At 47.8% G+C, this 23,529-nt stretch overlaps 7 protein-coding genes across 11 annotated transcripts; 3 read left to right on the plus strand and 4 right to left on the minus strand.

Moving 5' to 3' along the window:
- Positions 1 to 394: 394 nt before the first annotated feature.
- Positions 395 to 2,871, plus strand: LOC133155460 (V-set and transmembrane domain-containing protein 5). The gene is made up of 4 exons (XM_061280797.1): positions 395 to 829; positions 1,530 to 1,856; positions 1,920 to 2,063; positions 2,528 to 2,871. Exons 1-4 carry the CDS (start codon positions 748 to 750, stop codon positions 2,557 to 2,559), a joined length of 585 nt encoding a protein of 194 aa, XP_061136781.1. The 5' UTR covers positions 395 to 747; the 3' UTR covers positions 2,560 to 2,871.
- Positions 2,686 to 6,025, minus strand: med17 (mediator complex subunit 17). The gene is made up of 13 exons (XM_061280787.1): positions 5,882 to 6,025; positions 5,467 to 5,711; positions 5,230 to 5,393; positions 4,949 to 5,168; positions 4,734 to 4,870; positions 4,565 to 4,646; positions 4,319 to 4,471; positions 4,104 to 4,234; positions 3,835 to 4,019; positions 3,635 to 3,772; positions 3,449 to 3,566; positions 3,218 to 3,377; positions 2,686 to 3,138 (listed from the first exon to the last, which is right to left on the minus strand). Exons 2-13 carry the CDS (start codon positions 5,699 to 5,701, stop codon positions 2,930 to 2,932), a joined length of 1,932 nt encoding a protein of 643 aa, XP_061136771.1. The 5' UTR covers positions 5,702 to 5,711; positions 5,882 to 6,025; the 3' UTR covers positions 2,686 to 2,929.
- Positions 6,026 to 6,224: 199 nt separating this feature from the next.
- On the plus strand, positions 6,225 to 14,656 carry cep295 (centrosomal protein 295). Of its 4 annotated transcripts, none has more exons than XM_061280783.1 (30): positions 6,225 to 6,604; positions 6,871 to 7,071; positions 7,160 to 7,284; positions 7,373 to 7,466; positions 7,617 to 7,736; positions 7,801 to 7,941; positions 8,011 to 8,194; positions 8,298 to 8,456; positions 8,536 to 8,652; positions 8,701 to 8,865; positions 8,935 to 9,023; positions 9,091 to 9,246; positions 9,310 to 9,368; positions 9,457 to 10,414; positions 10,483 to 10,651; positions 10,721 to 10,852; positions 10,914 to 11,105; positions 11,212 to 11,318; positions 11,731 to 11,821; positions 11,893 to 12,015; positions 12,086 to 12,156; positions 12,237 to 12,648; positions 12,780 to 13,114; positions 13,181 to 13,348; positions 13,418 to 13,549; positions 13,618 to 13,687; positions 13,752 to 14,144; positions 14,220 to 14,295; positions 14,369 to 14,468; positions 14,536 to 14,656. In XM_061280783.1, exons 1-30 carry the CDS (start codon positions 6,506 to 6,508, stop codon positions 14,575 to 14,577), a joined length of 5,280 nt encoding a protein of 1,759 aa, XP_061136767.1. In that variant the 5' UTR covers positions 6,225 to 6,505; the 3' UTR covers positions 14,578 to 14,656. The 4 variants fall into 4 exon arrangements, with proteins under 4 accessions (XP_061136767.1, XP_061136768.1, XP_061136769.1 ...); XM_061280784.1 differs by having other exon boundaries at positions 7,620 to 7,736; XM_061280785.1 differs by lacking the exon at positions 6,225 to 6,604 and adding an exon at positions 6,611 to 6,755.
- A 40-nt stretch (positions 14,657 to 14,696) lies between these two features.
- Positions 14,697 to 17,466, minus strand: ech1 (enoyl CoA hydratase 1, peroxisomal). 2 transcript variants are annotated; one of them, XM_061280790.1, is made up of 11 exons: positions 17,331 to 17,418; positions 17,146 to 17,186; positions 16,586 to 16,754; positions 16,246 to 16,334; positions 16,048 to 16,172; positions 15,927 to 15,975; positions 15,793 to 15,857; positions 15,490 to 15,560; positions 15,357 to 15,428; positions 15,096 to 15,246; positions 14,697 to 15,035 (listed from the first exon to the last, which is right to left on the minus strand). In XM_061280790.1, exons 2-11 carry the CDS (start codon positions 17,180 to 17,182, stop codon positions 14,931 to 14,933), a joined length of 933 nt encoding a protein of 310 aa, XP_061136774.1. In that variant the 5' UTR covers positions 17,183 to 17,186; positions 17,331 to 17,418; the 3' UTR covers positions 14,697 to 14,930. The 2 variants fall into 2 exon arrangements, with proteins under 2 accessions (XP_061136774.1, XP_061136775.1); XM_061280791.1 differs by lacking the exon at positions 17,146 to 17,186 and having other exon boundaries at positions 17,331 to 17,466.
- Positions 17,467 to 17,813: 347 nt separating this feature from the next.
- On the plus strand, positions 17,814 to 19,215 carry sbds (SBDS ribosome maturation factor). The gene is made up of 5 exons (XM_061280793.1): positions 17,814 to 18,042; positions 18,217 to 18,346; positions 18,416 to 18,616; positions 18,692 to 18,856; positions 18,928 to 19,215. The coding sequence occupies exons 1-5, from the start codon at positions 17,915 to 17,917 to the stop codon at positions 19,051 to 19,053; spliced, it is 750 nt and encodes a 249-aa protein (XP_061136777.1). The 5' UTR covers positions 17,814 to 17,914; the 3' UTR covers positions 19,054 to 19,215.
- Positions 19,151 to 20,510, minus strand: LOC133155457 (claudin-4-like). The gene has a single exon (XM_061280794.1). It carries the CDS (start codon positions 20,376 to 20,378, stop codon positions 19,704 to 19,706), a length of 675 nt encoding a protein of 224 aa, XP_061136778.1. The 5' UTR covers positions 20,379 to 20,510; the 3' UTR covers positions 19,151 to 19,703.
- Positions 20,511 to 20,656: 146 nt separating this feature from the next.
- LOC133155461 (claudin-4-like) lies at positions 20,657 to 23,507 on the minus strand. Its single transcript, XM_061280798.1, has 2 exons — positions 22,336 to 23,507; positions 20,657 to 21,417 (listed from the first exon to the last, which is right to left on the minus strand). Exons 1-2 carry the CDS (start codon positions 22,838 to 22,840, stop codon positions 20,798 to 20,800), a joined length of 1,125 nt encoding a protein of 374 aa, XP_061136782.1. The 5' UTR covers positions 22,841 to 23,507; the 3' UTR covers positions 20,657 to 20,797.
- Positions 23,508 to 23,529: the final 22 nt, after the last annotated feature.

Consider the following 23,529-nt stretch of genomic DNA (forward strand, 5'->3'; position numbering starts at 1 on the left):
AAATCGACGTCAGGGATTGCTTCCACACATTTTATGCAATCATAAGTGAAAATATTTGGTCATTTCTTTCTCACACTTCATCAAATAACACTTAATCATGTGCACAAACTGATGAGCGACCGTTCCTGTGCAAGAACTTGAGAGTTATGCTAAATTTAGACTGACATGATATACTTACTGAACAATATATTCATAAACTTTGTTGTGATTGCTATCTCTCACTTAAACTGGGTAGAAAGGCCTGCAAATAAATGCTCAAATAACTTCCCGCAGCCAAACAAACTTCCAAACATAGGCCAGTTGCTCTCTCTCTCTGTCTCTCTCTCTTTTTATTTTTTTGAAGTGAGTGCTTCCTGTTTGGCACGTTCTACCAGGTGTCACATAATGCGAGGGGCCAGGGGCTTCCAACCTATGCTGATAGCTGGTGTGGCTCCAAAGTGCCTGTTTTACTTGTGACTCACAAAAGCGGGAAGGCCCGACACCGTGTGGCCTTTCTTCACCTTGGTGTGTGAGCGTGGATACATGTTTACTCAATAATCTCCGGCTCAACCTGTCTGATCGGTGCGTGCCGGCTGCGCAGGTATGAACACACACTCAGTAAACGCCTGAGAGGACGACGAGGCACGCGGAAGATTGTGAGAAAATGTCGGGATCACTATTTGTCAAGGACTGAAAAAGCCTACCAAAAGGTCAAGTGAGTTGGGAGAGATTCGACTTGGTGCTCTTCAACCAACCGATGGCTCTGAGATGCTAATGTTGTACTACAGGCTCTGGGATGTACACGACGTTGCTGCGCTCTTTTGCTTTTTGTTGTACTTGTGCCAACGAGGTAAGCACTATACTTATTCTCACGACGGGAATGTCTCAACTGAGGGCCACATATGCAAAAAAAAAAAAAAAAAAAAAAAGGGAAATAGTTCCAGTTCAGCTTTTTGGTGACAGGACTACAGTAGCTCTTAACAATCCAAATAAATCAAATTAATGTTACACTGCTTAATAATGTGTGATGTCAAAGGTCTTGTGTTGATATGTCATTTCGGTAAGATACTTACTTTACTTCCGAATGTCATCTGTTTGTAAATGCTTTTGTTTCTTTGTCTGTGTGAATTTTGGAATTAGTTCTTAATTACGGTCGTTGAATCAGATCATCTACCGTCACCAGTTTTACTTCGAGCGTGACAATATTTGCTTCCTGTTTATTATGATGATATTTATAGCTACGTCAACGAGACTGTTTAATCGATGAGCAATGGCGCACCTTGCTCCTTCTTTCCTTCTCAGCGCCTTGGCATTCTTGAGTAGAATTCCTTCTCCATGCCTCATTGAGCAAACAGCAGAACCACAAGGTCCACTGAAACTTCTTTGGATACATTTGATGAGGTTTTTGAGGCTGCTCAAACATACTTTATTAAAAGGAGTGACCCCTTTTAGAAAGTTCTGCCAGGAACCTGTCATGTGAAATTGCACGTATCTGAGTGCCAAGGAATTTTCTGGCTTAAAAAGTCCTTTTTTTTTTTTCTTCTTCCAAGCTGGCGCCATCTCCATCGAGTCCCCCGAGCACAGCCTAACCCGGTCCGTGCAGGAGGATGTGTTCTTCTCCGTGGATGTGGCCTGCAATTGCACCCCCACCATCCAGTGGACCTTCATGTCGAGCTCGGTGAGCCGCGCCATCGGCATCTGGCGGCCGGGCGTCTTCACCAATGTCACCGCTGACTACAGCAGTCGCGTAGAAGCGCACGACAACGGCTCCATGGGATTGTCGGACCTGCGGTTGCAAGACACCGGGTACTACGTGCTGACGGTCACCGACGGGATGGGCGTCAGTAAAGATGTTGGATTTGTCCTCAAAGTCAATGGTGGGTGAAAAAAAAGACAGTTGATGCATTTTTATACTTAAATAATAATAATGTTCTTCGCAGAGGTTCTGTATGAGGACCTACAGTACCTGTCGGTGTCAGCCTTGGCGCTGGCCTGCTTGGCGGGCCTTCTCATGCTGGGCATGTGGCTGTTGGACAAAGCCTACAGGAAGATTGTAGCGTGGCGACGCAGGAAAGAAATGCCAGGTAGGGGTCTCATTCATCTGATCTTCTGCTTCTAACCACAGATTTTTTTTTTTAATCTTTTAGTAGTATAGAATGACTCATGTCGCACTGGGGCCAAAGGTTATCTCCTGCTCGGTTATTGTGGCCTTTGCTGCTGTAAATGGTAAACTCAGGATTGCAATTTTAAAAGTCGGATTATTGTGAAGTGAGTATTCGTGCCTCCTGTTTGGAAGTAGCATTCAAAAATTGGCCAAATGCCAACTCATATCAAGGCACCATTTTATAATAAAGACTGTTTGTACAGTACTTGGGTTTCTTCCCACTTCTGCCTTTCTAAAACTCGCTTGCTCAAATGACTACAGTCACAAATCGTGTTGGGCCATCTGGCTGTGAATGCAAGTTGGCACTTTGGGCGTGTTTTGGAGTACAAAGGTTGCCTAGAGTCTCGAATGACTGCCTCCCCCCCCTTTTTTTTCTTTCTCCAGAAAATGACGCAACGGAGCTGCAGCATCTCTGACACAAGTTTGTTGGGACTATTTTTCATTTGTAACAGGAAAGACTTTTTTTTTTCCTCCTTCACCACAATGGATTTGGTGGAGGAAAGAAGCGACTGAGGCGCTCTCAGATTTATTTTATACACGTGTACTGTAAATATAAACCGTATTTATTGCCAAAATAATATTGTTTGGAGTAACTATAGGTCAAGTTGGAATACTGTGGAAAGTTTGAGCAAGTGGGAAAAAAAAAGTGAATGGATGTGGGCAGGCAGCCAACAAAAGTCTTGTAAAACTCCTCCATGGAAGAATAAAAAGGAAAGGGTTGTGGCTTATCATATATATTTTTTTGTAACATGGCTAAGTTGCTGGTCCGCCCGGGGAGTGTTGCAATTAAGGGCAAGGGGTAAGGGCGGCCATGAGGAGCTCCATCTTGTAGACAAAGTTGCGTCCCTCCATCTTGTTCCAGTGGACCTCCTTGTATGGACCCCTGAGGTGGCTCCACTTGCTGTCCTGGATGATCTCACTCTTGGGCAGATCCTTGGTCTGGCTGCGGGGGAACTGGACCAAAACCCTGCATCCGCTCTCGGGACCGTTACGCACTAGGGGGGGAGGAAAGGAAACAACAAGAGAGGAAGCCATTTTGGGTCAATTTAAAAAGTCTGAAGCGAGCAGTCTCACCTGAGATGCCGTACTCTCCGTTGGGAGACGCCACGGTGACGGCCGAAGCGTTCCCGATGCTCTCCACCGGGCCGAGGCCGACGTGGTTGCTGAAGCTCAGCACGTGCCAGCCCATCACTTTGGCCAGCTGCTGCACGGCGTGCACCTGGTGCTGGGACATCTGCCGCGAGGACGAGCCAGGGACACCCATGAAGCTCTGGATTTGGAGCTCGGTGGGAAGAGTAGCCATACCTGGGAGAGGAGGAAGTCCTGCAGCTCCTGCTCCTGATGCGACAGAGTGACGACGCGGCCGTCTCGATGGACCACTCGGATCTGCTCCACGCCAATGTTGAGCTGCAGCTGGATGGACCTGAAACATGCGATCGGTACATTAGCCCCACCTTCAAATCACCTTTGCGCCTTCCTTCCACAACTTACTTGCAGATTTGCTCGTAGCTCTGAGAGGTGATCAGCACTTTGACGCTTGACTCGTACACGTCGTTGATGTTGGACCAGTGAGCTTGAATTTGAGGGTCTTCGATGCGGCTGGCCAGGCTGTCGATGGTGCGCGCCGTTCTGACAAATCCAGATGCACGATAAATGGTGTCGTCATTTGAAAAAGTAGAAGCCGGTCTTACCGGCTCCGTAGGAAGATGTGCTTGGCCTGTTTGATGATCTTCTCCAGGAGACCTTCTCGTTGCTGCAAGTTGCTAATTTCGGCCTTGTCGTAGGCCAGCGGACCTGCCAGACGCAGGCGCTTGTGGCCAAATGGGGCGGTGGCGGGATGCGGCATCACCATGGAACTCAGCTGCTGCTTGTGGAACTGCGACGCAGACAAAGGAAACCTTCATTCGATTCAATCAAACTATAGTCAAAGTATCCCCGAAGGAAAAAAAAAAAGTCTCACCTCTCGCATCATCTGATGCAGGTTATGTTCCAGTACGTAAAGATGGTCGTCTGGTTTGGGTCTGTCCGGTGAGGCCCGATGGTTCCTCTTCTCTGTCGTCGAGTGACACAATGAGATGGAGAGTTGCAAACCTACAAACAGAATGAAAAATGAATTACAATGGTAATAAATACGCGATTAGTATCGGTTGATCATAGTCACGAGCGTTCCAAGACCTGGGAAGGGCTGTGAGATGATCTGATTCTTCACGACAATGTGAGGGATTTGAGATTTGATCTGGACGGCTTCCCGAGACAACTGCGCAAAGATCTCCTTGCAGAGCAGAACGTTCTGAGCCGCCTCCAGCTTCACGTGCCACGGCTGCGAACCTGCCAATGTGACACATTACCAAGAAGATGTGCTGAATTAAAAAAAAAGAACTTTCATGATAAACAGTAAGTAGAGTTGCACCAATACCACACCTCCTTTGGTTTTTGGTTGTCGCCTGAACAAATTGACTGTTCCGAGATCACCAATGTCTGGAGCTTGCTTCTGGATGGAAACCTGGAACAGTCCCAGTGGTGATTCCACCGCTTTCTCCAATATTTCTTCATACAAGTCAGTATGAAAGTATGTCTGTCAGTCCTCTACCTTGATGTAGGCAGATCCCTCAAGATCACTGGGGATCTGCACGTCAAGGGGACAGTAGTCCTCGGGGATCTTTTTGTCTAGATCGATATCCGTGTTCTTGAGCACCTCAAATGAGCCGTGATGAGGAAACAGTGAGCCTGCGTGGTTAATGACATCATGCAGCTTTTACAGACTGGGATGACAAAAACGATCACTTTGTGGCGGTTTTAATAAACCTGCACTCCGGTAGCTGAGGTCTCCCAGGATCTTGTCGCCGACTTTGCGCAGCTTCCACTGCGAGCGCAATCGCAGCAGCTCCGCGTTGAAGTCTCGCTGTCTGCGGTTCTCCAGGTTCTCCGCGACAGACTTGTTGAGCTTCTCGGCACCCTTCAGGAGGAGCTGCGCTGCAGTGGCCAACGATTTCTTTTTGCTCATCAGTTGGAACACCTGAGGCGTCTGAATCAAAGCAATACAATGTGGACATTGAACTTCAAATGTGCCAGTGTTTTCAATTTACCTTGCTCATGGACGGATCTTGAGACACTGGGTCTAGCGCCATGTACTTCTTCTCCTTCACCACGCAGAGGACATCATAGAGGACACACATTTCGGTCAGGGAACTACGCAAGTTGTTGCGGACGGAATCCCAAGGCCACAGGGAGGGCTGGAACTTTACTGTTCCTGCATAAAAAGAAACAGTGGAAAAGAAGGGGTCACTCATTGTGCATTCAACAAACACTTGTCTTCATGATACCTTCTTCTTCCTCCAGGTCATGCTTGCACCACTCGCGATCCCGGGATTCGCTGTTGGTTCCCTCTTCCTCAGAGTCGGATCCTTGGCTGAAGTCAATCCGTTGCGCCAATTTAGCCAGGTTCTGGGACATGGACAGGGGCGGCACGTACGTCTCAGTTCCATCCAGGGCAACCTCCTGCACCTGCTTCTCACAGAAAGACTCTATGCTGACCCTCACGCCTGGACCGCTGGCCATGATGGCAAGGCTACGCAAGACAGGGAAGGGACAGGAAGAGAAAGATACCATTACACGACTGCTTTGCTATCCAAATCGGCTAGCGTTAGCTTTACGCTAATCACGGCGTATTTGGTTCGAACACTAAACAGCTAATTGAAAACATTGAGATTAATAACATTTGATTAAAGCAAATCTTACCTCTGCTTTTAAGCAATTGTTTGGAATGTAAATATTGCTCCTTTAAGTTGTGTTATTGTTTCTGTCGTGATTCGATTATTCTACGCACGTACACGCTCTTCTTTGTTTTTCATATATGGCTGCTAATTCTACTTGGGGACAATAGCGCCGCCCCTCAGGTGAAAAGTGGTGCTGCAGCTGTTAAAATTGTAAAATACTAGATACATTTAAGCTTTTTTTTATATATAAATATATATATATACGTGATAAAACTCTTGCCGACTATTCAAGAGTGCCGATAATTAATAATGATAATACATCTAAATAATATAACAATGTGTCGCGACAAAGCGCGCGAACACGGCGGGACGTTTAAACCGACGGATGTGACGTAGGAAGAATTCAAAGCTAACTCTTCGCGATCGCGCAGATTTGTGTGCTGCAAGAAAATGTCTTTTATTTTGGATTGATCGCATTAGAACGTATTCAATCTGACGTCTATAACTTGATATGATCCTATTTCATCGATTAACTCGCGTCTGAGCGGCGGAACTTAGCGATCAGGCTAAGTTAACCAATTCAGGCCAATCAGCTAAGCCGCTAGCTGCTTATGTTGCTACAGAGAAATGTTTACGCTGAGAGACAATGGCGAGACGGCTGGGAAAATTACGACTGAGCCCCAACGAAGAGGCCCAGTGGATTCAAGAAGAAAAGGGAAGAAGGAGAAAATTGCGAATACAACAGGTCGTGAGAACATAATCGATTTTGCTTCGCTTTCTGACGTTTCACTTCATTGTGACGTCATTATGTTATTTCGTCCGAACTCTGCATTGCTTTTGAGTCACTTTTATTCGCCACCCATTGAGTCATGTCAATCCCCCGAGCCAAACAGTTTGTGAGTTTTCAAACTTGTTGTGATCGACGCTCTCATTCGAGCGAGCTATTTTTTTGCAAACGAATTATGCAATCATTTAACTTATTAGCAATCGTTGACCCTGTTCCTCTCTTAGGTTCGTGAGCAGCACAAGAACTTTGCGTTCCAGACACGGCAGAATGTTGAGCGGAGACGTCAACGTGAGCTGGAGCTGCTGGGACAGGAACTGCGGGAGCAATGGGAGCAGCAGCAAAACGAGAAACTGCGCACGCTGCAGTTGCTTTACGAACAGACCCTCCAGATGGTCGGCCAAGGACAGAGGATGGCCAAAGAAAATGTAATGCAGTGTGACGTCAGAAAGACAGAGGGCACTGCTCTGTATAGAAATCCTAGTTGTATTCAAATGTCTTTTTGATCTGTCAAAGGAGCCTGATTTGCTGGCCATAACTCGGAGAGAAGCGCTGAATCACGCCAAAGCGGAAGAGCGCTTTCGAGAAGCCCTGAAAGAGCTCAAGTCGCAGAAGCTTAAAGATAGCGAGATGCAAAGCCGGTGAGCATTTTTTGAATGTGACTACCAGACTAAGACAGAGAGAGAGAGAAATGTGTTTTTCATTGGTTTTTTTTGTTTCCTTTTGCAGAACAATCAATGCTCGGAAAAAGGCTCTGCAGGTAGAAAAGGAGAGATCGACAAAAGTGGCCAACCTCCCGCCGCCTCCCCCAAATCCAATTTTAGTAAGTTGTACTCAAAGGTTGCGCTTGAAATAGTGTGAAAATTTTACGAATGACAAAACGGTAACCAAATGTGCCCAGAAATTGTAAACAGCAGCAAATCAAGTATTTTCACATACTTGAAATGAATTGCTATTGTCTTCCCTTTCCAAGCAGGCCATTGAAGCCGGAAAATCGCACATGGGAAAGAAATCTGATGTCAATGCCTTTGCCGGCACCCGTCACCACATGCTCCCCGGGGTCACGGTGGACCGGGCGGCAGACACGCAGCAGGTAAAGAAAGGCATGACCCACATGTTCCTGTTTGGAGTTGCCTTCAGTCAACGTTCTCAAATAGGTGGATGCCCATGAGGTAGCCGAGCTGGCCATGAAGAGGCATCTGGACCTACAGAGGGAGGAAGAGAGGAAGAGAGCTGAACGAAAGGAGACGGCTCGTGTTCGAGGGAAATCGGCTCTGAGGAAAGAGCAACTGGCGCTGGTATGAGGTTTGTGTGTTGATCTCAAGCACCATCGGGCCAACGTCACAACCCCGTATTGGTACCTTTAGGATCACGAACGGCTCCTCGTGGAACTGGAGCACATGCAGCACGCTGACATGCTGAGGAGGCGGCAGCAGGCCCTTCAGATAGCGCCGCAGATCTTCCAGCCGCCTCACAGGAAGCAGGAGATGAAGGATGACTTCCAAAGAGACATGGAGGTTGCCTTTGAGGACATGTACACCAGAGAAAGAAGTAAGAACTCAAAACTTGGTCTAGTTGTTGATTGGATGGATTATTGTTTACATATTTTGACATGTGATAATGAAATGCAAATTTATTCCACCTGAAATTCCAGGAATCCAAAGTGACCCGATAAGTCAGCTCGTCCCAGAACCTCGTCCTGCCATCGGCGCCGACGCCCGAGACCCGGAGCTGGATGTCACGCTAGACGAGGGCGTCACATCTGAACGAGAAAGGTCCGCAGAGGACGCTGGATTGCAGGAAAATGCCCACGGTATAAATTAACACAACTAGTAAACAGACATTACTAGTACCACGCTAGCAAAGACATGAACAACTTTCTAAACCTGCAGTGGAGAACATGCGAGCACCTCCCAGGAAGCCCTTGACCAATCTCCTCAATCGCATCAGGAAGCAAAGAAGCGAGTCGTCAAGCTGTGACGGCGGAATCCCCGTCGCCAGTCGGGGCTCGGAGCGGGATAACAAAGTGATCCCGGAGCGGGACAACAAAGTGATCCCGGAGCGGGACAACAAAGTGATCCCGGAGCGGGATGCCGTCTTTCAGCCCGAGGGAGTTTCCGAAAGGGTCGAGGCGGCAGATAGAAAAGTTTCGGAGGAAGACGTGACCATCGAAACTGGCTCGCTCAGCAGCCAGCCCGCCCAGGCGCCATCGTCTCCTCAAGGTAACGCTGCTTTCCTGACGCTAGTACAAAAGTCATCATTAAATATAATGAAATATTTATTTTTATTAGCAACAATTCATCCAATCCCATCAGACAGTCAAGACGGAGATTCCCTCGCCTCCAAAATCCTGGAATTTGAAACCGAGCGAAAGAAAAGGGTAAGGGACCGCTTAAGTGTAGTCCGCTTTGTATTTTTTGCTCAAGCTTTTTCTTCTTCTTCTGCAGGAGATGGAGCTTGAGAGGGAGAAACAGCAGCAGATGGCCTTTCTACAGGAGCTGGAAGAGCAGAAAGCCCGACTGGAGCGATTGTTGCTTGAGTCTCAACAACAAGAAACCCCTCAAGCGGGGGTCCACGATCAAGAAGTTTACCCTCATCCAGAGGTAAGCCAAAATTTGAGAATGATTTGTTCTAAATCCGAAAAAAAAATCTCAATGATCGCACAGACTCCTGAACACACCAGACGAATCAGAGAATGTCAAGAGCGCCTCCTAGAGCAAAACAGGTGCGTTGCATCATCAAGGAAAACGTATCAAAACAAACTTCCAATTTCTGATTCTAATCCAGTCCTTTTTTTTCCTCTCAATTTAAAGAATCCATCAGCAATCTATGGACCTGGCTCGACGCCGCCTGGAAGACTACCAGCGCTCTCTTCAGAACCGTCACAACGGGACCACTCCGCCCCCTCCTCCTCCGCTGCACGAGCCTCAAATCTCCACCGACTTATCCTCCCGAGCATCGGCTGGTCCATCCATGCCGCCGGCTCTTCCCTCCTCCAGCCTCCAATCCGCAGAATCATTTGAAAGTTCAAACCTTCCGAGGCACCAGCTACAGGACATCTCTGATCCCGACCCTCTGACGAGAAAAGTTGTTCCGAGAGTCCCGTCGACCACCACCGAGTCAATTCCTCCCAAAGCCGTCATCCGAAAACTACTTCCTTCTAAAATGGTCACTAGAGAGTTACTATCGCCTCAAGTGGTCACCAGAGAGCCCGTTCCTCCTAACGCCATCACCACACAGCCAATTCCTCCCCAAATTAGTGCCGCAGAGTCGCTTCCTCCTCAAGTAGTCACCAGACAGTTGCTCCCTTTTAAAATACTCACCAAAGAGTCGCTTCAACTTAAACCAGTCACCAGAGAGCCGCTTCCTCAAGCGGTCACCGCCGAGGCATCTCATCCTCAAGTGGTCACCAAAGAGACTCTTCCTCCTCAACCACTCCTTCTTAAGAAGGTCACCCGAGAGTCATTCCATCCCACACCGGTCATAAGAGAAGTTCTTTCTCCTCAAGCGCTCACCAGAGAGGCCTTCACTCGTCAACCCACCGAGTTTCTCCCTTCCACCAGCTTTCCAATCCAGCCCATCCAAACGATCACACAGAGTCACCTTCCACAGTTTGGATCACCTGCAGAACAAGACCAGCAGAGGCCTCAGGAGTTCCGCAATCGGCAGCAGGAGGGGAAAGAAGAACTGCGGCAAAAACAGCCGGAGAGTCTGGAGCTCCTCAGGCAGCAAAAAGACACATTACGGGCTCTGATTAACGTTGACGCTCAAGTGAGTTCACAAATTGTCTCCTCTTGTTGCGTAATCTCTTCTTCGTCTCAACCTTGATGTTCTTGCAGCCGCAAAGCGAGGTCGCCACACCAGAGGACGCCGCTCAAATCCGATTGGGACTACTTTCCTCCCTGCTCAAAGTCATCGAAAAATCCAACGGGGGGAGTTTGACCCGCCCGGGGCATCTGCAGACAGAAGACGACCCAAGTCTTCATCTCCCATCCACCAGCGAGACGGGTACTAGCGCGTAGCATTGATAGCGTGTAGCATAATCCCCAAAACGGATTTTCACAATTTTTTTTCCAGCCTCACTTCATGCTCCCGCCCGAGCAGCAAAACCCCCAGTGACCCGAGTCCGGCTCGGCACGATGAGTGAGCAGCACGAGCTCAGCGCCATTCAGGAAGTAGAGACGCCAGTGGAGACCAGCCTGGTGACAGGTCAGTCCCAAGAATTTGGCATCTCACGTCCCATCATCACTGATGCTGATTCTGCTCTCAGGTCCGGGCGATGTTTTTCCGCCGCCCCAACACACAATGGACTGGTCTCTGCGGGAGTCATATGAGTCCCCTGTGACCACAGAAGCAACTCTACAGACGTCATCCATGTCCAGTTCAAGGAGGTCCACCTCCTCGCTTTATGGAGAAAAGGAAGTGACGGAGTCCGGAACATCAGCAGACACTTCTGAGCACGGTACGTTCGCTCATTTTAGCAATTCAGTGATACAATATGTGGAGCCTCAAAACTCGGTTGCGTCACCTACTTTTTTTCTCGATTCAAACCGAATTTTGTTGTCCAGGTTCATATCGCCACTTCTCATTGGACTCCGAGAGGGAATCCGACTCCTTCGGCCCGGCGGTCCCGATCAGCAGCTCCTTCTCGGAAGCTAGCGGGTCACCTGGAGAGGCAAGTTGGGTTTTTATTTTGAGTCAAGGGGCTGACATTGCATCCAGGTACACTTTTCACCCCCTCTGAGGTTCACAACTTGTGGATCAATGATGAAAAATAGCCAAATCTGAGTGCCTTGGTAATGTCTTCCTTGGCCTGTGATTATGCATGAGAAGCTTTTTGTTTGTCCGTCCGCGTGTGTGTGTGTGTGTGTGTGTGTTTCTGTCTGTCTGTTGTCTTTGTGTCTCTTGAGCGATGATGTAAACAAAATTACCTGAATTGTATTTAAAAAAATAAAATAAAAAAATACATTTCATGAGGGTTTCTACACTTGAACTGAGCTCAATGTCCAATTACCAAATTATTTATGAATATATGGTTGTAAATGCAACCACCAATCCTAACCGAGTGTGCGTGCGTTTGTTGTCAGTCTGCACGTGGACGTTCTGATCGGGAAGGCTTGTCCATCACACCCTTGTCCACCGGCAGCTACTTCACCAGTGACCCAGACACCAACGCAGGTGAGGAAAAATAAAAATAAAAAATTAATCACGCGGGCTCTGGTCCAAAACCATTGTGGTGCCATTATCAGGTAAATCTCCAACCCTTGACGCCACGGAGACTTCTCACCGTCCCGCTGCAGGCCAGGCCCAAGCGGCTCTCCACGCCTCTCCGATGAGCGACGTCCGAGAGCTCAGCGTCTCTTTAAGTACAGGTAGAGCGTGCTTGAGCTGTTTCGCTCAGCGTGCGGTCCGGTTTTGTTCACCGTGCTCCGCTCGGAACAGGCCGAGAAGACGATGACGACGAAGCATCTGGTGCGACTTCTCCTTCTCCAGCCGCCCACACAAGTGTCGTGGTCAGTGAGCCACAAAATCGCCTTAAATTGATTTACTCTACTTGAGGAACATTTTGGATTCTTCCTTGTTCATCTTCCAGAACCGTGACCAGGCGGTCCAACCGATCTTGGGGCAATCCTCGGTCTACGAGGATCAGGACTCGTTCAGACCTCTTATTGGTCAGCCAGGGGATCAGTCCTCCTACCTCATTGCAGAACAAAGAGACAGCACCATGGAGCGGCTGCTGGGTCCGCCGTCAGCTCACTCGTCGGTAATCGGCCAGCCGCCCGGCCTGCCACTTTCTGCCAGATTGGACTTGACTCTGAGTCGCATCATGGAACAAATCTCTCGAGAGTCGAGCCAGCGCGGGTGGAGAGGCCAGCATGAACCCAGTGTGGCTCAGTTGCCGTCGCACACAGAACGGTCCTGGCTGGACGAGCGTCCGGAGAGCTCGATGAGACCGCTTGTCGCCGAGTTGGACTTGTCTTCTGGCCAGGACAGTGGAAGCTCAGGTTTGAGAACTTTGCAAACAGTAAATCGATGCTGTCATACCAAATGTATTGAAATTATTACAGATTATAAAAAGTAATAGAAAGAAAGGAAATAAATTAGAAAAAAATATATATATTTTTTTTTATTTTAGGTGAAAGAACTGGCTTGGATCTCAGCTCCTTGACAGAGGCCACCATTCCCTCGCATCCATCCTTACCTTCCGAAGCCTCACACGGGGCTTCCGTCCCGCCCGGCGCAGACTCCTTTCACCCCCTCCCGTCCGAGGTCACCAACAACGAGACAGCCCCCACCGCGTTTCCTGACTCTTCCGAGGGACGCCTCTCGAGCGGCGAGCTCAGCGTGTCAACGCATTCCGACTCGGCGTCTCAAGGCGCCGCCTCTGAGAGCGAGCGCTCCACCGACCGCTTCAGGACGGAGGAAGGCTCCCGCCGGACGTCCGCTTGGCATCGCGTCAACTCTCCTCAGGTTGTGTGTCTAATTACACGTGTGTGTCTGCACTTGAATGAGCGCTAACATAATTTGTGATTACAGATGGTGTGGCTCTCACAATCTGATGCTAGCAACAATTCGTCTACACTCAGCATCTTGCCTGAGGAGGAGGTTGAAGAAGAGCAGCGGGCAGTAGAAGTTCCCATTCCTGACATCCCTGCAGAAGAGTGCACTTTGAACTCGAGGCTGGACCTCAACGCTAGGCTACGGGTACAATTTTGCGCTGCTCGATTTTTGTAGGTGTTTTTTTTTGTCTTTTTTCATAACTTGTATTTCTAGGAGGCCGGCAGTATGAATGGCATCCTGGAGCAGTCCCAAATAACACTGGTGAGCTTGACAGACACCACATTGCAGGACAGCATAGCGCTCGAGGAAGAACCGTGGGAGGAGGAAGAACAAAAAGGCAATGAGGTACTCGTGTTGGCATTCCAGGACCTTCTCAACTCTGTCCGCGTATGAACTTATTTTCTTTATCGTAGGAGTCCCAACCAACCTTAATGGAGAAACCTCCAGGAGCTTTAAAAGCAGATCAGAGCCCCACACATGCAGGTAAAGTCTGCTATGGATTTATTTAGAGGGGGTTATATTGAAAATGTCTGTCTGTTGGCATCAGGAATGCTCCTCGAGTTCAATTGGGGGTCCCAGCAGCAGGGAGTCTTTGAGAAGAAGCGCCAAGCTCTTCTAGAGAGGTCAGCCCGCCGGGCGGAACAAGTTAAGGCCAAAGGGGCGCTGGTCAGGAATGGAAAAGCAGCGGAGGTCGGCGCGCAGTCTGAGGAAAGGCCTCATGAAATACAAATTAACGATAAAGTTAAAATAATTGCAACCTTACTGCAGACTCGGTCGGCCCACCCAGTGGACCAAATCAAAGCTAAAAGGGTGCCGGGCAAGAGTGGCCCGGCGGCGGAGGGCAGCACGCAGTCCAAGGAATGTTCTCTGCAGAAAGCTGACAAGGTCAAAACAGCAAAGTCCACTTTGGTCAAGCAACAAAAGCCCCTGACTCCTCCAGGTAGGAAATCTGATTAGTAACAAGACGGGACAGATACAACTGTGCCCTGAAGTTAAGTCTTAATATGCTTTCCAGCAGTGAGCACGTCAACAAAGTTGAACGAGCAGAGCCAAGTGAAGAAATTTGCCGAGATGCACAGACAAACTCGGAGGTACTGCCATTTGTTTTTCTTCCCCCCCCAATGACATGTCACCACTGTCTCAACACCGCATTTGTTCTTTCAGACTGTACGAGCAGCTTGAGGAGGTCAAAGAGCGGAAGGCGGTCCAAAGCCGTCAGGAGGCTTCAGCCAGCAACAGACAGAAAGCCAGAGCCTTCCACATGGTAAATCTTTTTTTTTTTTTTAGGCATTACGCCGACGGCACTCAACTGATGTTTTATTCCCCCACAGAAAACACTCCAGAAGCTTCGTGCCAAGCAGACTCAACAATGAGCGACTCCGAATGTTCTTTCCTACCTGTGTAAATGGTGTTATAGTTTCGTTTATCAATAAAGTTTTTAACTTATTCAAAGATCTTGTGTTGTGTGTTTACATAATACTTTATATTTAGAAACTTTCAGCACCTATTTATTAGATTCATCCAAATATTAAAATCATATACACGAGTATTTTACAATGACAAAGATAGAAATTATTTGACGACTTTGTCAGAAGTGCACTTAATAGCTTATTTATGAATCATAAGGACTGTTAGCACATTCTTATTTCTGTTTGGTTCAGCAATCTTACATTGGCCCGAGAAGCCCAGCTTGAGAAGCTTGTTCAGTAAACGACCTGACCTCTTTTCACAGTTTGGAGAAGGTTATGCTCTTAACACTCTTCTTCTCCATGGAGGCTTGAGCGGATTTCATCACGTCTGCAGTCTGAAGCATGCTCATGTTCCACGTGGCCTGGAAACATGGACCGTTCAGCATTTCACAATAGAGTGTGTTAAGTTTGAACTTCCTTACCATGTAGTCGAGTCCCTCGGCTACGCTGTGGTCTCGGGAGTAGATGAGGTTGACTTTGGTGCCTTGTACGGCCACGGGGCTGCGGGCGGCCATCTCTCCGGCCATCTCCAGCGCGCTCGCCATCATGGCCTCCTTGTCCCCAAACACTCGGCTGGGTACCCGACGAGAAAAGCCACTTCATACGGGAAGCTGCCTTATCCTTCATCTCCGTCATAAGGGTGCCTTAACTATTTCAAGAAAAAAAGTCCAAAATCACTTTACCTGACCAGTCCACTGTTCAAGGCCTCATCAGCGTACATCTTCCTCGCCGTCAGAGCCAGATCGTTCACCAGGCTGGAGAAAAGGTGGGAATATTTTAGATGAACCATTTCAAGTGTGTTTATGAGCTGTTTACCTGCGGCTGCCGATCACTTTCGGGAGCCTCTGCAGCGTTCCGACGTCCGCTGCTAGCCCGATGTCCACTTCCTGCAACATCGTAACCGAGTCAACATCTTTGTGGCATCGCCCCCAAAAATAGATTCTCACCCCTTGGCTGGCCATATTTACTTTTGTGTTCAAACCCCCAAAAAAGAAAGATACTGCTTTTATGAAGCTCACATTCTATATGTAGTATTTGTCTGGTGGATGTGTGCCTTAAAGGGGCGTGGCCTAGTGAGTGATGAATGTTAGGTGATGCTCTAATTTACACGGGACATACTTTGACTTGGAACCAGGCATCCTGGGTGCACAGGCGGATGTCACAGGCAGTGATCAGATCCACACCTGACGATGAATTTGAGTGTTGAAAAGGTGACATTTCAATGTCTAATAGTTCTGATGATGTCCTCTTACCTCCTCCTACACAGGCTCCATGAACAGCTACCACAACTGGCTTTGGACACTGGAGCAAGAAGATCAAGACATAAGTAATAATAAAAATGATCATATATTAATCATCATACGTGTGACGGACCTTCTCGATGACTGAGAAGGTGTCCTGGTATTTGGTGATGTTCTTTCTAAGGTTCCAAGAAATGCGGGCCGTGTCATCTCCGTTTGGTTGCAGCAAGTCGCCGGCCATGTCCATCAGGTCAATACCTGGACCATTGACACACAACTGAGAATTAGATTTGTTCTTCAATTGATGCCACTTTGACAAGACTTGTCACACCTGCTGTGAAGACCTTCCCTGCGCCAGAGACCACAACCACTCTGCAGTCCGGGTCACCGGAAATCTCGTTAAAACAATCCACCATCTCACTGAGAGACAGCACAAGACCATTATGCTCACTTTTATTGTCATTGTCAGAGCACATAAAATATCCAGAAATGCTTAATATATTAATTTATTGTTTGTTAAAACAATATATTGGAAGAGGGCACTGATATTTGCAATCGCAATATCAAGTGGGAACGGGGGGTAGATTATTTTTATTAACCCCTTGACACAATTCCAAATTGTTTCCCCCCATATGCTATCTTTTATAAAATCTATTTAAAAAAAGTCTTGCCTCCAGAATGCTTTGTTCATTGCATTGCGCTTGTTTGGACGGTGGAGCTCCACATGCGTGATCGTCTGTGCTGGGTGGCTGATGGCCAGGGTGGTGTAAGGAGCTGTGGGACCGCCAGACGTCGACATGGTCCGGACCACTGTTTGGCTGCAGGGCCTGAATCCCCTGTCTATTAAAAAAAACAGTATTCAAGATGAAATGCATATATTTTACTACTGTATTACTTAGGCAGTTGGTGTAGTAGTACATAACTAGGAGAATAACTACACTAATCCCACCGTAGGAATTTAAAGTACGTTTTTAATGGAAAATATGGCTCATATATGTGAATTAAATTAGACACCATTTTGAGAATACCAATTAAGCGGGTGGGGGCCATTTTGGGGCAGGCAGCAGTGAAATGTAGTCATGGGAAAAGTAAACAAAAATGCACATAAGGAGTGCGAACAAGCTAAAGTTTCAAACACAGAACTAAAATTAAAACACGACAGTTGTTAGATATTGACAAAATTGACTCAATATGTGACGTTTACTAACGCAACAGAGCGCTGTTGACTTACATGTTGTGAAAGCAGACCTGGCAAAGAATGACAACATCGCCCTTGAAACGACGAAGGTGGAGTGGGAAGAAAAACAGACAAACTAAAATCTTAGCAAACACAATTTCAGCGGACGCGACGTTTTACACACCGACGGAAAGTTAAATTAAGCGAACTGTGGCTAGAATTCAAACAAGGTGCCTCACCTAAAGTAATTCAGGTCCTTTAATGAAGGCAGGAAGCGTCTGCTCTCTTCTTCTTGTTTTGTTTAGCTGGTACCGGCGATTTGGCACACTAGCGCCCCCTACGGTCGAGTTGACTGGAAGTTTTGCTTACCTTTCACCCACTTTCTTGATATATCATCAGGGTTTTTTTTACATCTAAATATCACGATTGTAAAATAGTGTTTGCTGATTGAAATACTTTGCGACGTGTGTGTAAAGAAATTAACGTCATCATAAACGGAACTATAGTTCCGTTACTGTTTCTCGAGGGGCTCTGAGTCAACGGTGACTGCAAATTTACTTTTACTATAATTTATTGTTTGGGACTGTCACGAAACGTTTTTTTCACATCAGGCAAATATTTACTTGCTTTTTGTCCATTTTTTAAAACTTTCATTTCAATGTTTAGGATCAATTACCGTGGTCAAAAACATCAGAACTTTCGTTCGCCATTGCTTGTTTTTAACGGACTCTAGGTGTTGTAACACAATAACAAGTGCGTCACGGAGGCTATCGTTTTGTCAACGCACTTTTACCCTCAACAAAATTAGTAGATAGACGTAAAAATGTCTATATTTACACCGACAAACCAAATCCGACTGACAAATGTGGCAGTGGTGCGGATGAAGAAAGGAGGCAAACGCTTCGAAATCGCCTGTTATAAGAATAAAGTAGTCAGCTGGCGCTCCGGAGCGTAAGTAAGGCATCCGATGTTGGTTTTAAACGGTCTCACATACCTTTGTTAATGCTTATTGTCTTAATACATTAATATATACCCTCTAAATGTTGCTGTTTAAACCCAACCTTTATTGATCCAACGAGCTGCATGTCAAACACAAAAGTTTCTCCTTTGTGTTTTTGTCTGCAGAGAGAAAGATCTGGATGAGGTTTTGCAGACCAACTCAGTTTTCGTTAATGTCTCCAAAGGGCAGGTGGCCAAAAAGGAGGACTTGTGTAAAGCTTTTGGCACAGATGACCTGAATGAAATCTGTAAACAGGTACAGTCGCAATCTCCGGTGTAACTAAAGAAATAAAGTTTAAAAAGGACTTTTCCTCCGTGCAAACAGATCCTGGCCAAAGGGGATCTCCAGGTGTCTGACAAGGAGCGACAGAGTCAGCTGGAGACCACGTTCAGAGACATCGCCACCATCGTGGCCGAAAAGTGCGTCAACCCCGACACCAAGAGGCCGTACACGGTCAGCCTGATTGAGCGCGGAATGAAGGACATCCACTATTCGGTCAAAGCCAACAAGAGCTCCAAGCAGCAGGTGACACTGCAAACATCACATGAAGAAGTGCGAATGATCAAGCATGATGAGGTGACGTGATTGCGTCGAACGCAGGCCTTGGAGGTGATCCGGCAGCTGAAGGAGACCATGCAGATCCAGCGGGCCCACATGAAGTTGCGGATTCTGCTGCCTGGCAAAGAGGCTAAGCGGCTCAAGGAGAAAGTCAAACCTCTCCTGCAGGTCGTAGAGAGCGAAGATTTTGAAGAGAACCTCGAAATTGTGAGTTGGGTCCCACAATTTGGATTCAATTTTTAGTTTCACTTTTTGACATTTACATTTTTTGTTGTCAGGTGTGTCTGGTGGATCCCGGCTGCTACAGGGAGCTGGGTGAGATGATTCGCTGCGAGACCAAAGGGAAAGGCTCGGTGGAGGTGATCAGCCTGAAGGATGTGGAGGAGGGTGATGAGAAGCTTTAGGGAATCACTAACACTTTCAAAAGATGTTGGGAACTAATTAAGTCAAAATTAAAAACTCAACTGCTCCTTTATGCTAAAAGCACACTCTTTGGGAATCTCTGCTTTGCAGCAATTTATTTTTTATTTTTTGCACACAAATATTAAATGCAAATGTGTATTTAATGTCACTTTCTTTTCAATCACGAGCAAGTGAAAAGTATGTCCACAGGTTAACAATCAAAAGTTCTTCATTGGTCAAGTAGGTCAAAACTTAATTTCTGTACCATATATAAAACAAACAAAAAAAAAAAACTTAGACATTCAGGGTGTGTACACAAAATGAGCCCATTTTTAATTCTTCATAAAAAGTCACATTTACAAGAATAAAGTTGTAATATGTGTGAGTAAATCTTGAAATGTTAAAAAAAAAAAAAAGGTAATGAAGATATGAACTAATTGTGTCATCATGAGGAGTCTGCTCTAATGCAAATACACATTTTCTAAATTGTAAATTTCACAGTTCAGGGTTTGAATCTTGGCTCGGGTTTCGTGTGCTCGCATGGATCTTCTCTGAGGAGTCCAGTATTTGCTCCAGCATTTCCAATGGGGGAAATAAGATTTGAGATTTTCACCTATTGCTTACACACGCAAGGGAGAAGGGGGGGGGGGCATTAGGAGGGCACGAACCCACGTTGGTACTGGCTATGTGTGAAGTTGGCCCTGTTGATCCTGTTGAGTGGGTGCGTCGTCTCCTCGGGAAGATGCGTCCCGTGACCCTCAACGGACGGGTCCGGTACCTCGGAGGCGGTGGGACACAATGTGGTGAGAAGGATCCCCCCGGCGATCATCAGCGCAAAGGCCACCCATCCAAAATACAGCGCCGGTCCCCAGTCCCTCCTCAGGTGCACGGCACCCGCCAGCGGCTGGCTGCTGTGCTGGCAGGTCCAGGCGATGGGAATCAGAATAAGAATCCCGGATAAAACGTACGAGGCCCCGGAAAACACTTTCACCTGCCCCCGCTTGGGGAACCACACGGCTCCGGCCGCACCTATCAAGGTGGCAAACGCCCCTGCGCCCACCGCCGCCATGATGAAGGCCCTCCACGTGCGGAAACTCCCAGAAAGCGAAATGAGCGTCCGATAGAAGGAACAGTGCAGCTCCCCGTCGTGGGCCAGATCCCAGTGGTCCCATTCCAGCCACACCCCGTCCCAGTAAGCCGGTAGCGTAGCCGTGGAGTTATCCAGAGTGCCGCTCACCGTCCACAAGGCCACGCAGCGAGTCAAGATGGCGCAGAGCCACCCGGAGAAGGCCAGACCCAGGCCCGCCAGCTCCAGACGCCGGCGCATGTCGACTCGGGAAGCCTAAACCACGGGGGTGGGGCGTCCCAACCTCTGTCTGGCCGGGTTTGTTATGGGAAACCAGTTGGACGGCATTAGAGAGCAGGGGAAGGCGTAGCCTGGGTGGAATGTTTTGTTTGTTCTGACATCGTATCAAAACAATCCGAAACAGTCTGAGCTGTCGGCAGGCAGGACAAAAGTGCCTCTGTGGGTTTTTCTACACTGACAAGAAGCTGATTTAAAGGAAACGTCTTGTTTTTTTCTTCTTCACACCTGTGTACCAACAGCTTTTGTGATGGAGACCAAAAAAAAATATTATATCAAACATTTCACAGTATGACAATCAATTTGTAGCATTTGTTCATTTTCATTTTTTTTGGTCCAATCAGATTTCAGCCTTTGTGTGTTGCCATGTCAATGTTGCTAACCTAGACATAGTTCTTGATGGCGTAGCTGCTGTTTGTGTTCGTTCTGGCCGGGGTGTAGCCATCAGGACGTAGCCTCGGTGGTGGCCGACTTGCACATAAGATGCCCCCGCCGCAGAGTAGCAATCCCGAGGCGACAAAGCCGATATAAATGGCCGCCCCGAGTTCCCGTTTGAGTACGTCGGGGACGCGCGGGTTATAGAAGTCTCTGATCACATTGTTGGCCGTCCAGGACACGGCCACGGCGCCGGACAAGCCCGCCAGGCCGAAGACGAGGCCCGAACCCAACACCACCCGGGTCTTGACGCGTGGGTGGTTCAGGCACTTGGTGCAGCGGGCGCCCAGGAGGAAGACCAGAAAACCGAGGCACCCCAGGACCAGGCTGATGCAGACCAGGCCGCGAGCCGCCTGCAGCTCCGGAGACAAATCCAAAAGGGCATCGTAGAGCTTGCACTGCATCTGACCTGTGTACTCACTGACGCACGTCATCCAAAGACCCTCCCAGAACACCTGCATGACCACCAGGCGAGTCCCGATGAAGGCCGTCACCTTCCACATGGGAAGGCCGCAGATTAGCATGGTGCCAGCCAAGCCCAGCGTGGCCAGAACGATGCCGAGCTCTTGCAGGGCCATGTCGCACCTAAAACCAGAGGTGGGACAAAGTCAACTGTCATGTCATAAGTCAAGTCTCTTCACCTTTATTTCAAGAAAATCCTACTTAAATATAGGACTAAAATAAAATAAATAAAATTGTACTGTATTGGATTAAAACCAAAGTCTAAACTTCTGCACACCGACCACAAGAGGGAGCCACACTCAAACCACACTGGTGTAATACATTTTCTAAGTCTATCAGTGGACTAAAAGTATTCATCTCAATCTTTTACACTGCTAACCCTAACCATAACACACACACACACACACAAGCACAGTAGATAAAGAAGAGCAGTAAGTGGGTTATTATTGTTTTATTGGAGTAAATAAATATATATTTTTAAATTACATTTTTCTTCAGAGGAAATTATTTTGTGGACCGAAATGATGTCTTTCAAGATCCCTCGTTTTAAAAATCCCTGCTTTAGTTTGTTCCCAAAACAGCGAGTGTCATCCAAGAGGCTAACAAACCGGTTCTTCTGGAACTGAAGTCAACAAACAACAGGCATGAGTAACAAAAAAAAGCTCATTTACTGTCATGACAAACACCAAAAATCATGGGCAAGTTCTTAAAACACTGACTTAACTGTCCTTTCAGTGTCAAAATAAATACAGGGCAATCCAAAGTAGTATGGTTTTTTTGGGGGGGGTTTATTCACCTCACCCCTATGGATTAATTTTTGGGGTAAAACCACCCACTTTTGACTTTTGGCTTGACTCATCTCAAATGTAGGTTTTTGTGGGTGTGTACGAGCTCATGGAGTCAGCCTTGCTATACGCTCCCATGGACCGATCCATCAGGTAGTGCACAGATGGTGCCTCGTCCCTCTTGGGGGGGCAGCTAGCGCACAGGAGCGCCCCTCCCAGCAGCAAAAGCCCCCCGGCCCCCCAGCCGATGTAGAGAGAAGACCCCAGCTCCCTCTTCTGGGCGTCCACCACCGTCGGGTTGTAGAAGTTCCTGATGATGATGCTGGCGGTCCAGGACACGGGGATGATGCAGAGGAACCCGGCAATGATCAGGAGAACCCCGCCGGCCACCGACGCCCTGGCTTTGGCTCTTTTGTCCGGGATGAAGCTGGTACACTTGCCGCTAGCGAAGGCCAACAGAACACCGGCGAGCCCCACGATGATGGAGACCACCACCAGGGCCCGCGCGGCCTGGAGGTCCTGGCTCAGGGCCAGCATGGAATCGTAGACCTTGCACTGCATCTGACCCGTGCTCTGAACCACGCAGCTCATCCACAGACCCTCCCACATGGTCTGCGACGTGACGATGCTGCTGCCGATGAAGGCGGTGACGCGCCACATGGGCGAGCCGCAGGCGATCAGAACCCCGATCCAGCCCAGGAGGGCCAAGGTGCAGCCGGCCATCTGCATGCCCATGGAAGGCATGGCGGCGGTGATGCGGCGCCTCGGAGAGCTCGCCGAGATGATACCAGGAAGCGATCGGCTTCACGAATGCGTTGCAGAAGGAGAACGAGAGGCGTGAAAGTGAAGGCCTGAACAAAAGAAGACCTGCCGTTCAAGATTCTTTGTTGATTATCGAGGGTGTTATTCTTCTTCCTCCGCACGGAGGATTGGGTTACTCAGTCCGCTCGATACTCACAACAAAAAGACACAAAGTCAACATTGTAACCGGAAAGCAGCCGTTCATGGAGTGAGGAATCCTGCTGAAACATTTTTTTATTTTTAACTCCTACTTGCCACGAGGAGCCGTCTTTAGCTTTCAGTAGCCGCTTTGAGAGAGCAGGAACGCAAAATTGGACAAACCAGAAACGTTTCTACGCCATAGAAGTCACCTAACACAATTTCACACTTTAGTTGGCCGCTATTAGACCGATCTTTGATGAAGCCAACATATCTGATAAAGTCTACTTTGATGAGCAAAGCTGAAAAGTGCAATCAGCTGACTGTAAACGTAATTACGTCACTTGCATCAGAAGAACCCAATCATGAGTCTGAGGTGTGGGCACACTATAAAATTCCACGTCATGCTGTAATGGTTAAGAAAAATCTGCTGAAAGTATGATTCATACAGGAACCAAATTTGGACGGATGTCGTCCATCTGACACGGAAGAAA

This window comes from Syngnathus typhle, linkage group LG6 (assembly GCF_033458585.1).
Source record: "Syngnathus typhle isolate RoL2023-S1 ecotype Sweden linkage group LG6, RoL_Styp_1.0, whole genome shotgun sequence".
NCBI classification, from domain to species: Eukaryota; Metazoa; Chordata; class Actinopteri; order Syngnathiformes; family Syngnathidae; genus Syngnathus; species Syngnathus typhle.

What these genes read in the sequence shown, in the direction of transcription:
- LOC133155460 (XM_061280797.1), top strand. Translation starts at nt 748, where the DNA reads ATGCTAATGTTGTACTACAGGCTCTGGGATGTACACGACGTTGCTGCG. An exon ending in GTTGTACTTGTGCCAACGAG is followed by an intron (nt 830 to 1,529) that starts GTAAGCACTATA and finishes TCTTCTTCCAAG; the next exon opens with CTGGCGCCATCTCCATCGAG. An exon ending in ATTTGTCCTCAAAGTCAATG is followed by an intron (nt 1,857 to 1,919) that starts GTGGGTGAAAAA and finishes TGTTCTTCGCAG; the next exon opens with AGGTTCTGTATGAGGACCTA.
- med17 (XM_061280787.1), bottom strand. Translation starts at nt 5,701, where the DNA reads ATGGCCAGCGGTCCAGGCGTGAGGGTCAGCATAGAGTCTTTCTGTGAG. An exon ending in TGACCTGGAGGAAGAAGAAG is followed by an intron (nt 5,394 to 5,466) that starts GTATCATGAAGA and finishes CTTTTTATGCAG; the next exon opens with GAACAGTAAAGTTCCAGCCC. An exon ending in AGCTACGAGCAAATCTGCAA is followed by an intron (nt 3,567 to 3,634) that starts GTAAGTTGTGGA and finishes CGCATGTTTCAG; the next exon opens with GTCCATCCAGCTGCAGCTCA.
- cep295 (XM_061280783.1), top strand. Translation starts at nt 6,506, where the DNA reads ATGGCGAGACGGCTGGGAAAATTACGACTGAGCCCCAACGAAGAGGCC. An exon ending in CATGTACACCAGAGAAAGAA is followed by an intron (nt 8,195 to 8,297) that starts GTAAGAACTCAA and finishes CTGAAATTCCAG; the next exon opens with GAATCCAAAGTGACCCGATA. An exon ending in CCCCGTCGCCAGTCGGGGCT is followed by an intron (nt 8,653 to 8,700) that starts CGGAGCGGGATA and finishes ACAAAGTGATCC; the next exon opens with CGGAGCGGGACAACAAAGTG.
- ech1 (XM_061280790.1), bottom strand. Translation starts at nt 17,182, where the DNA reads ATGTTGTCATTCTTTGCCAGGTCTGCTTTCACAACAT. An exon ending in CAGGTCTGCTTTCACAACAT is followed by an intron (nt 16,755 to 17,145) that starts GTAAGTCAACAG and finishes TTTTTTTAATAG; the next exon opens with ACAGGGGATTCAGGCCCTGC. An exon ending in CCTTCTCAGTCATCGAGAAG is followed by an intron (nt 15,976 to 16,047) that starts GTCCGTCACACG and finishes TTCTTGCTCCAG; the next exon opens with TGTCCAAAGCCAGTTGTGGT.
- sbds (XM_061280793.1), top strand. Translation starts at nt 17,915, where the DNA reads ATGTCTATATTTACACCGACAAACCAAATCCGACTGACAAATGTGGCA. An exon ending in ACAAGAGCTCCAAGCAGCAG is followed by an intron (nt 18,617 to 18,691) that starts GTGACACTGCAA and finishes CGTCGAACGCAG; the next exon opens with GCCTTGGAGGTGATCCGGCA. An exon ending in TTGAAGAGAACCTCGAAATT is followed by an intron (nt 18,857 to 18,927) that starts GTGAGTTGGGTC and finishes TTTTGTTGTCAG; the next exon opens with GTGTGTCTGGTGGATCCCGG.
- LOC133155457 (XM_061280794.1), bottom strand. Translation starts at nt 20,378, where the DNA reads ATGCGCCGGCGTCTGGAGCTGGCGGGCCTGGGTCTGGCCTTCTCCGGG.
- LOC133155461 (XM_061280798.1), bottom strand. Translation starts at nt 22,840, where the DNA reads ATGCCTTCCATGGGCATGCAGATGGCCGGCTGCACCTTGGCCCTCCTG. An exon ending in TTCTCTCTACATCGGCTGGG is followed by an intron (nt 21,418 to 22,335) that starts GGGCCGGGGGGC and finishes ACATGGCCCTGC; the next exon opens with AAGAGCTCGGCATCGTTCTG.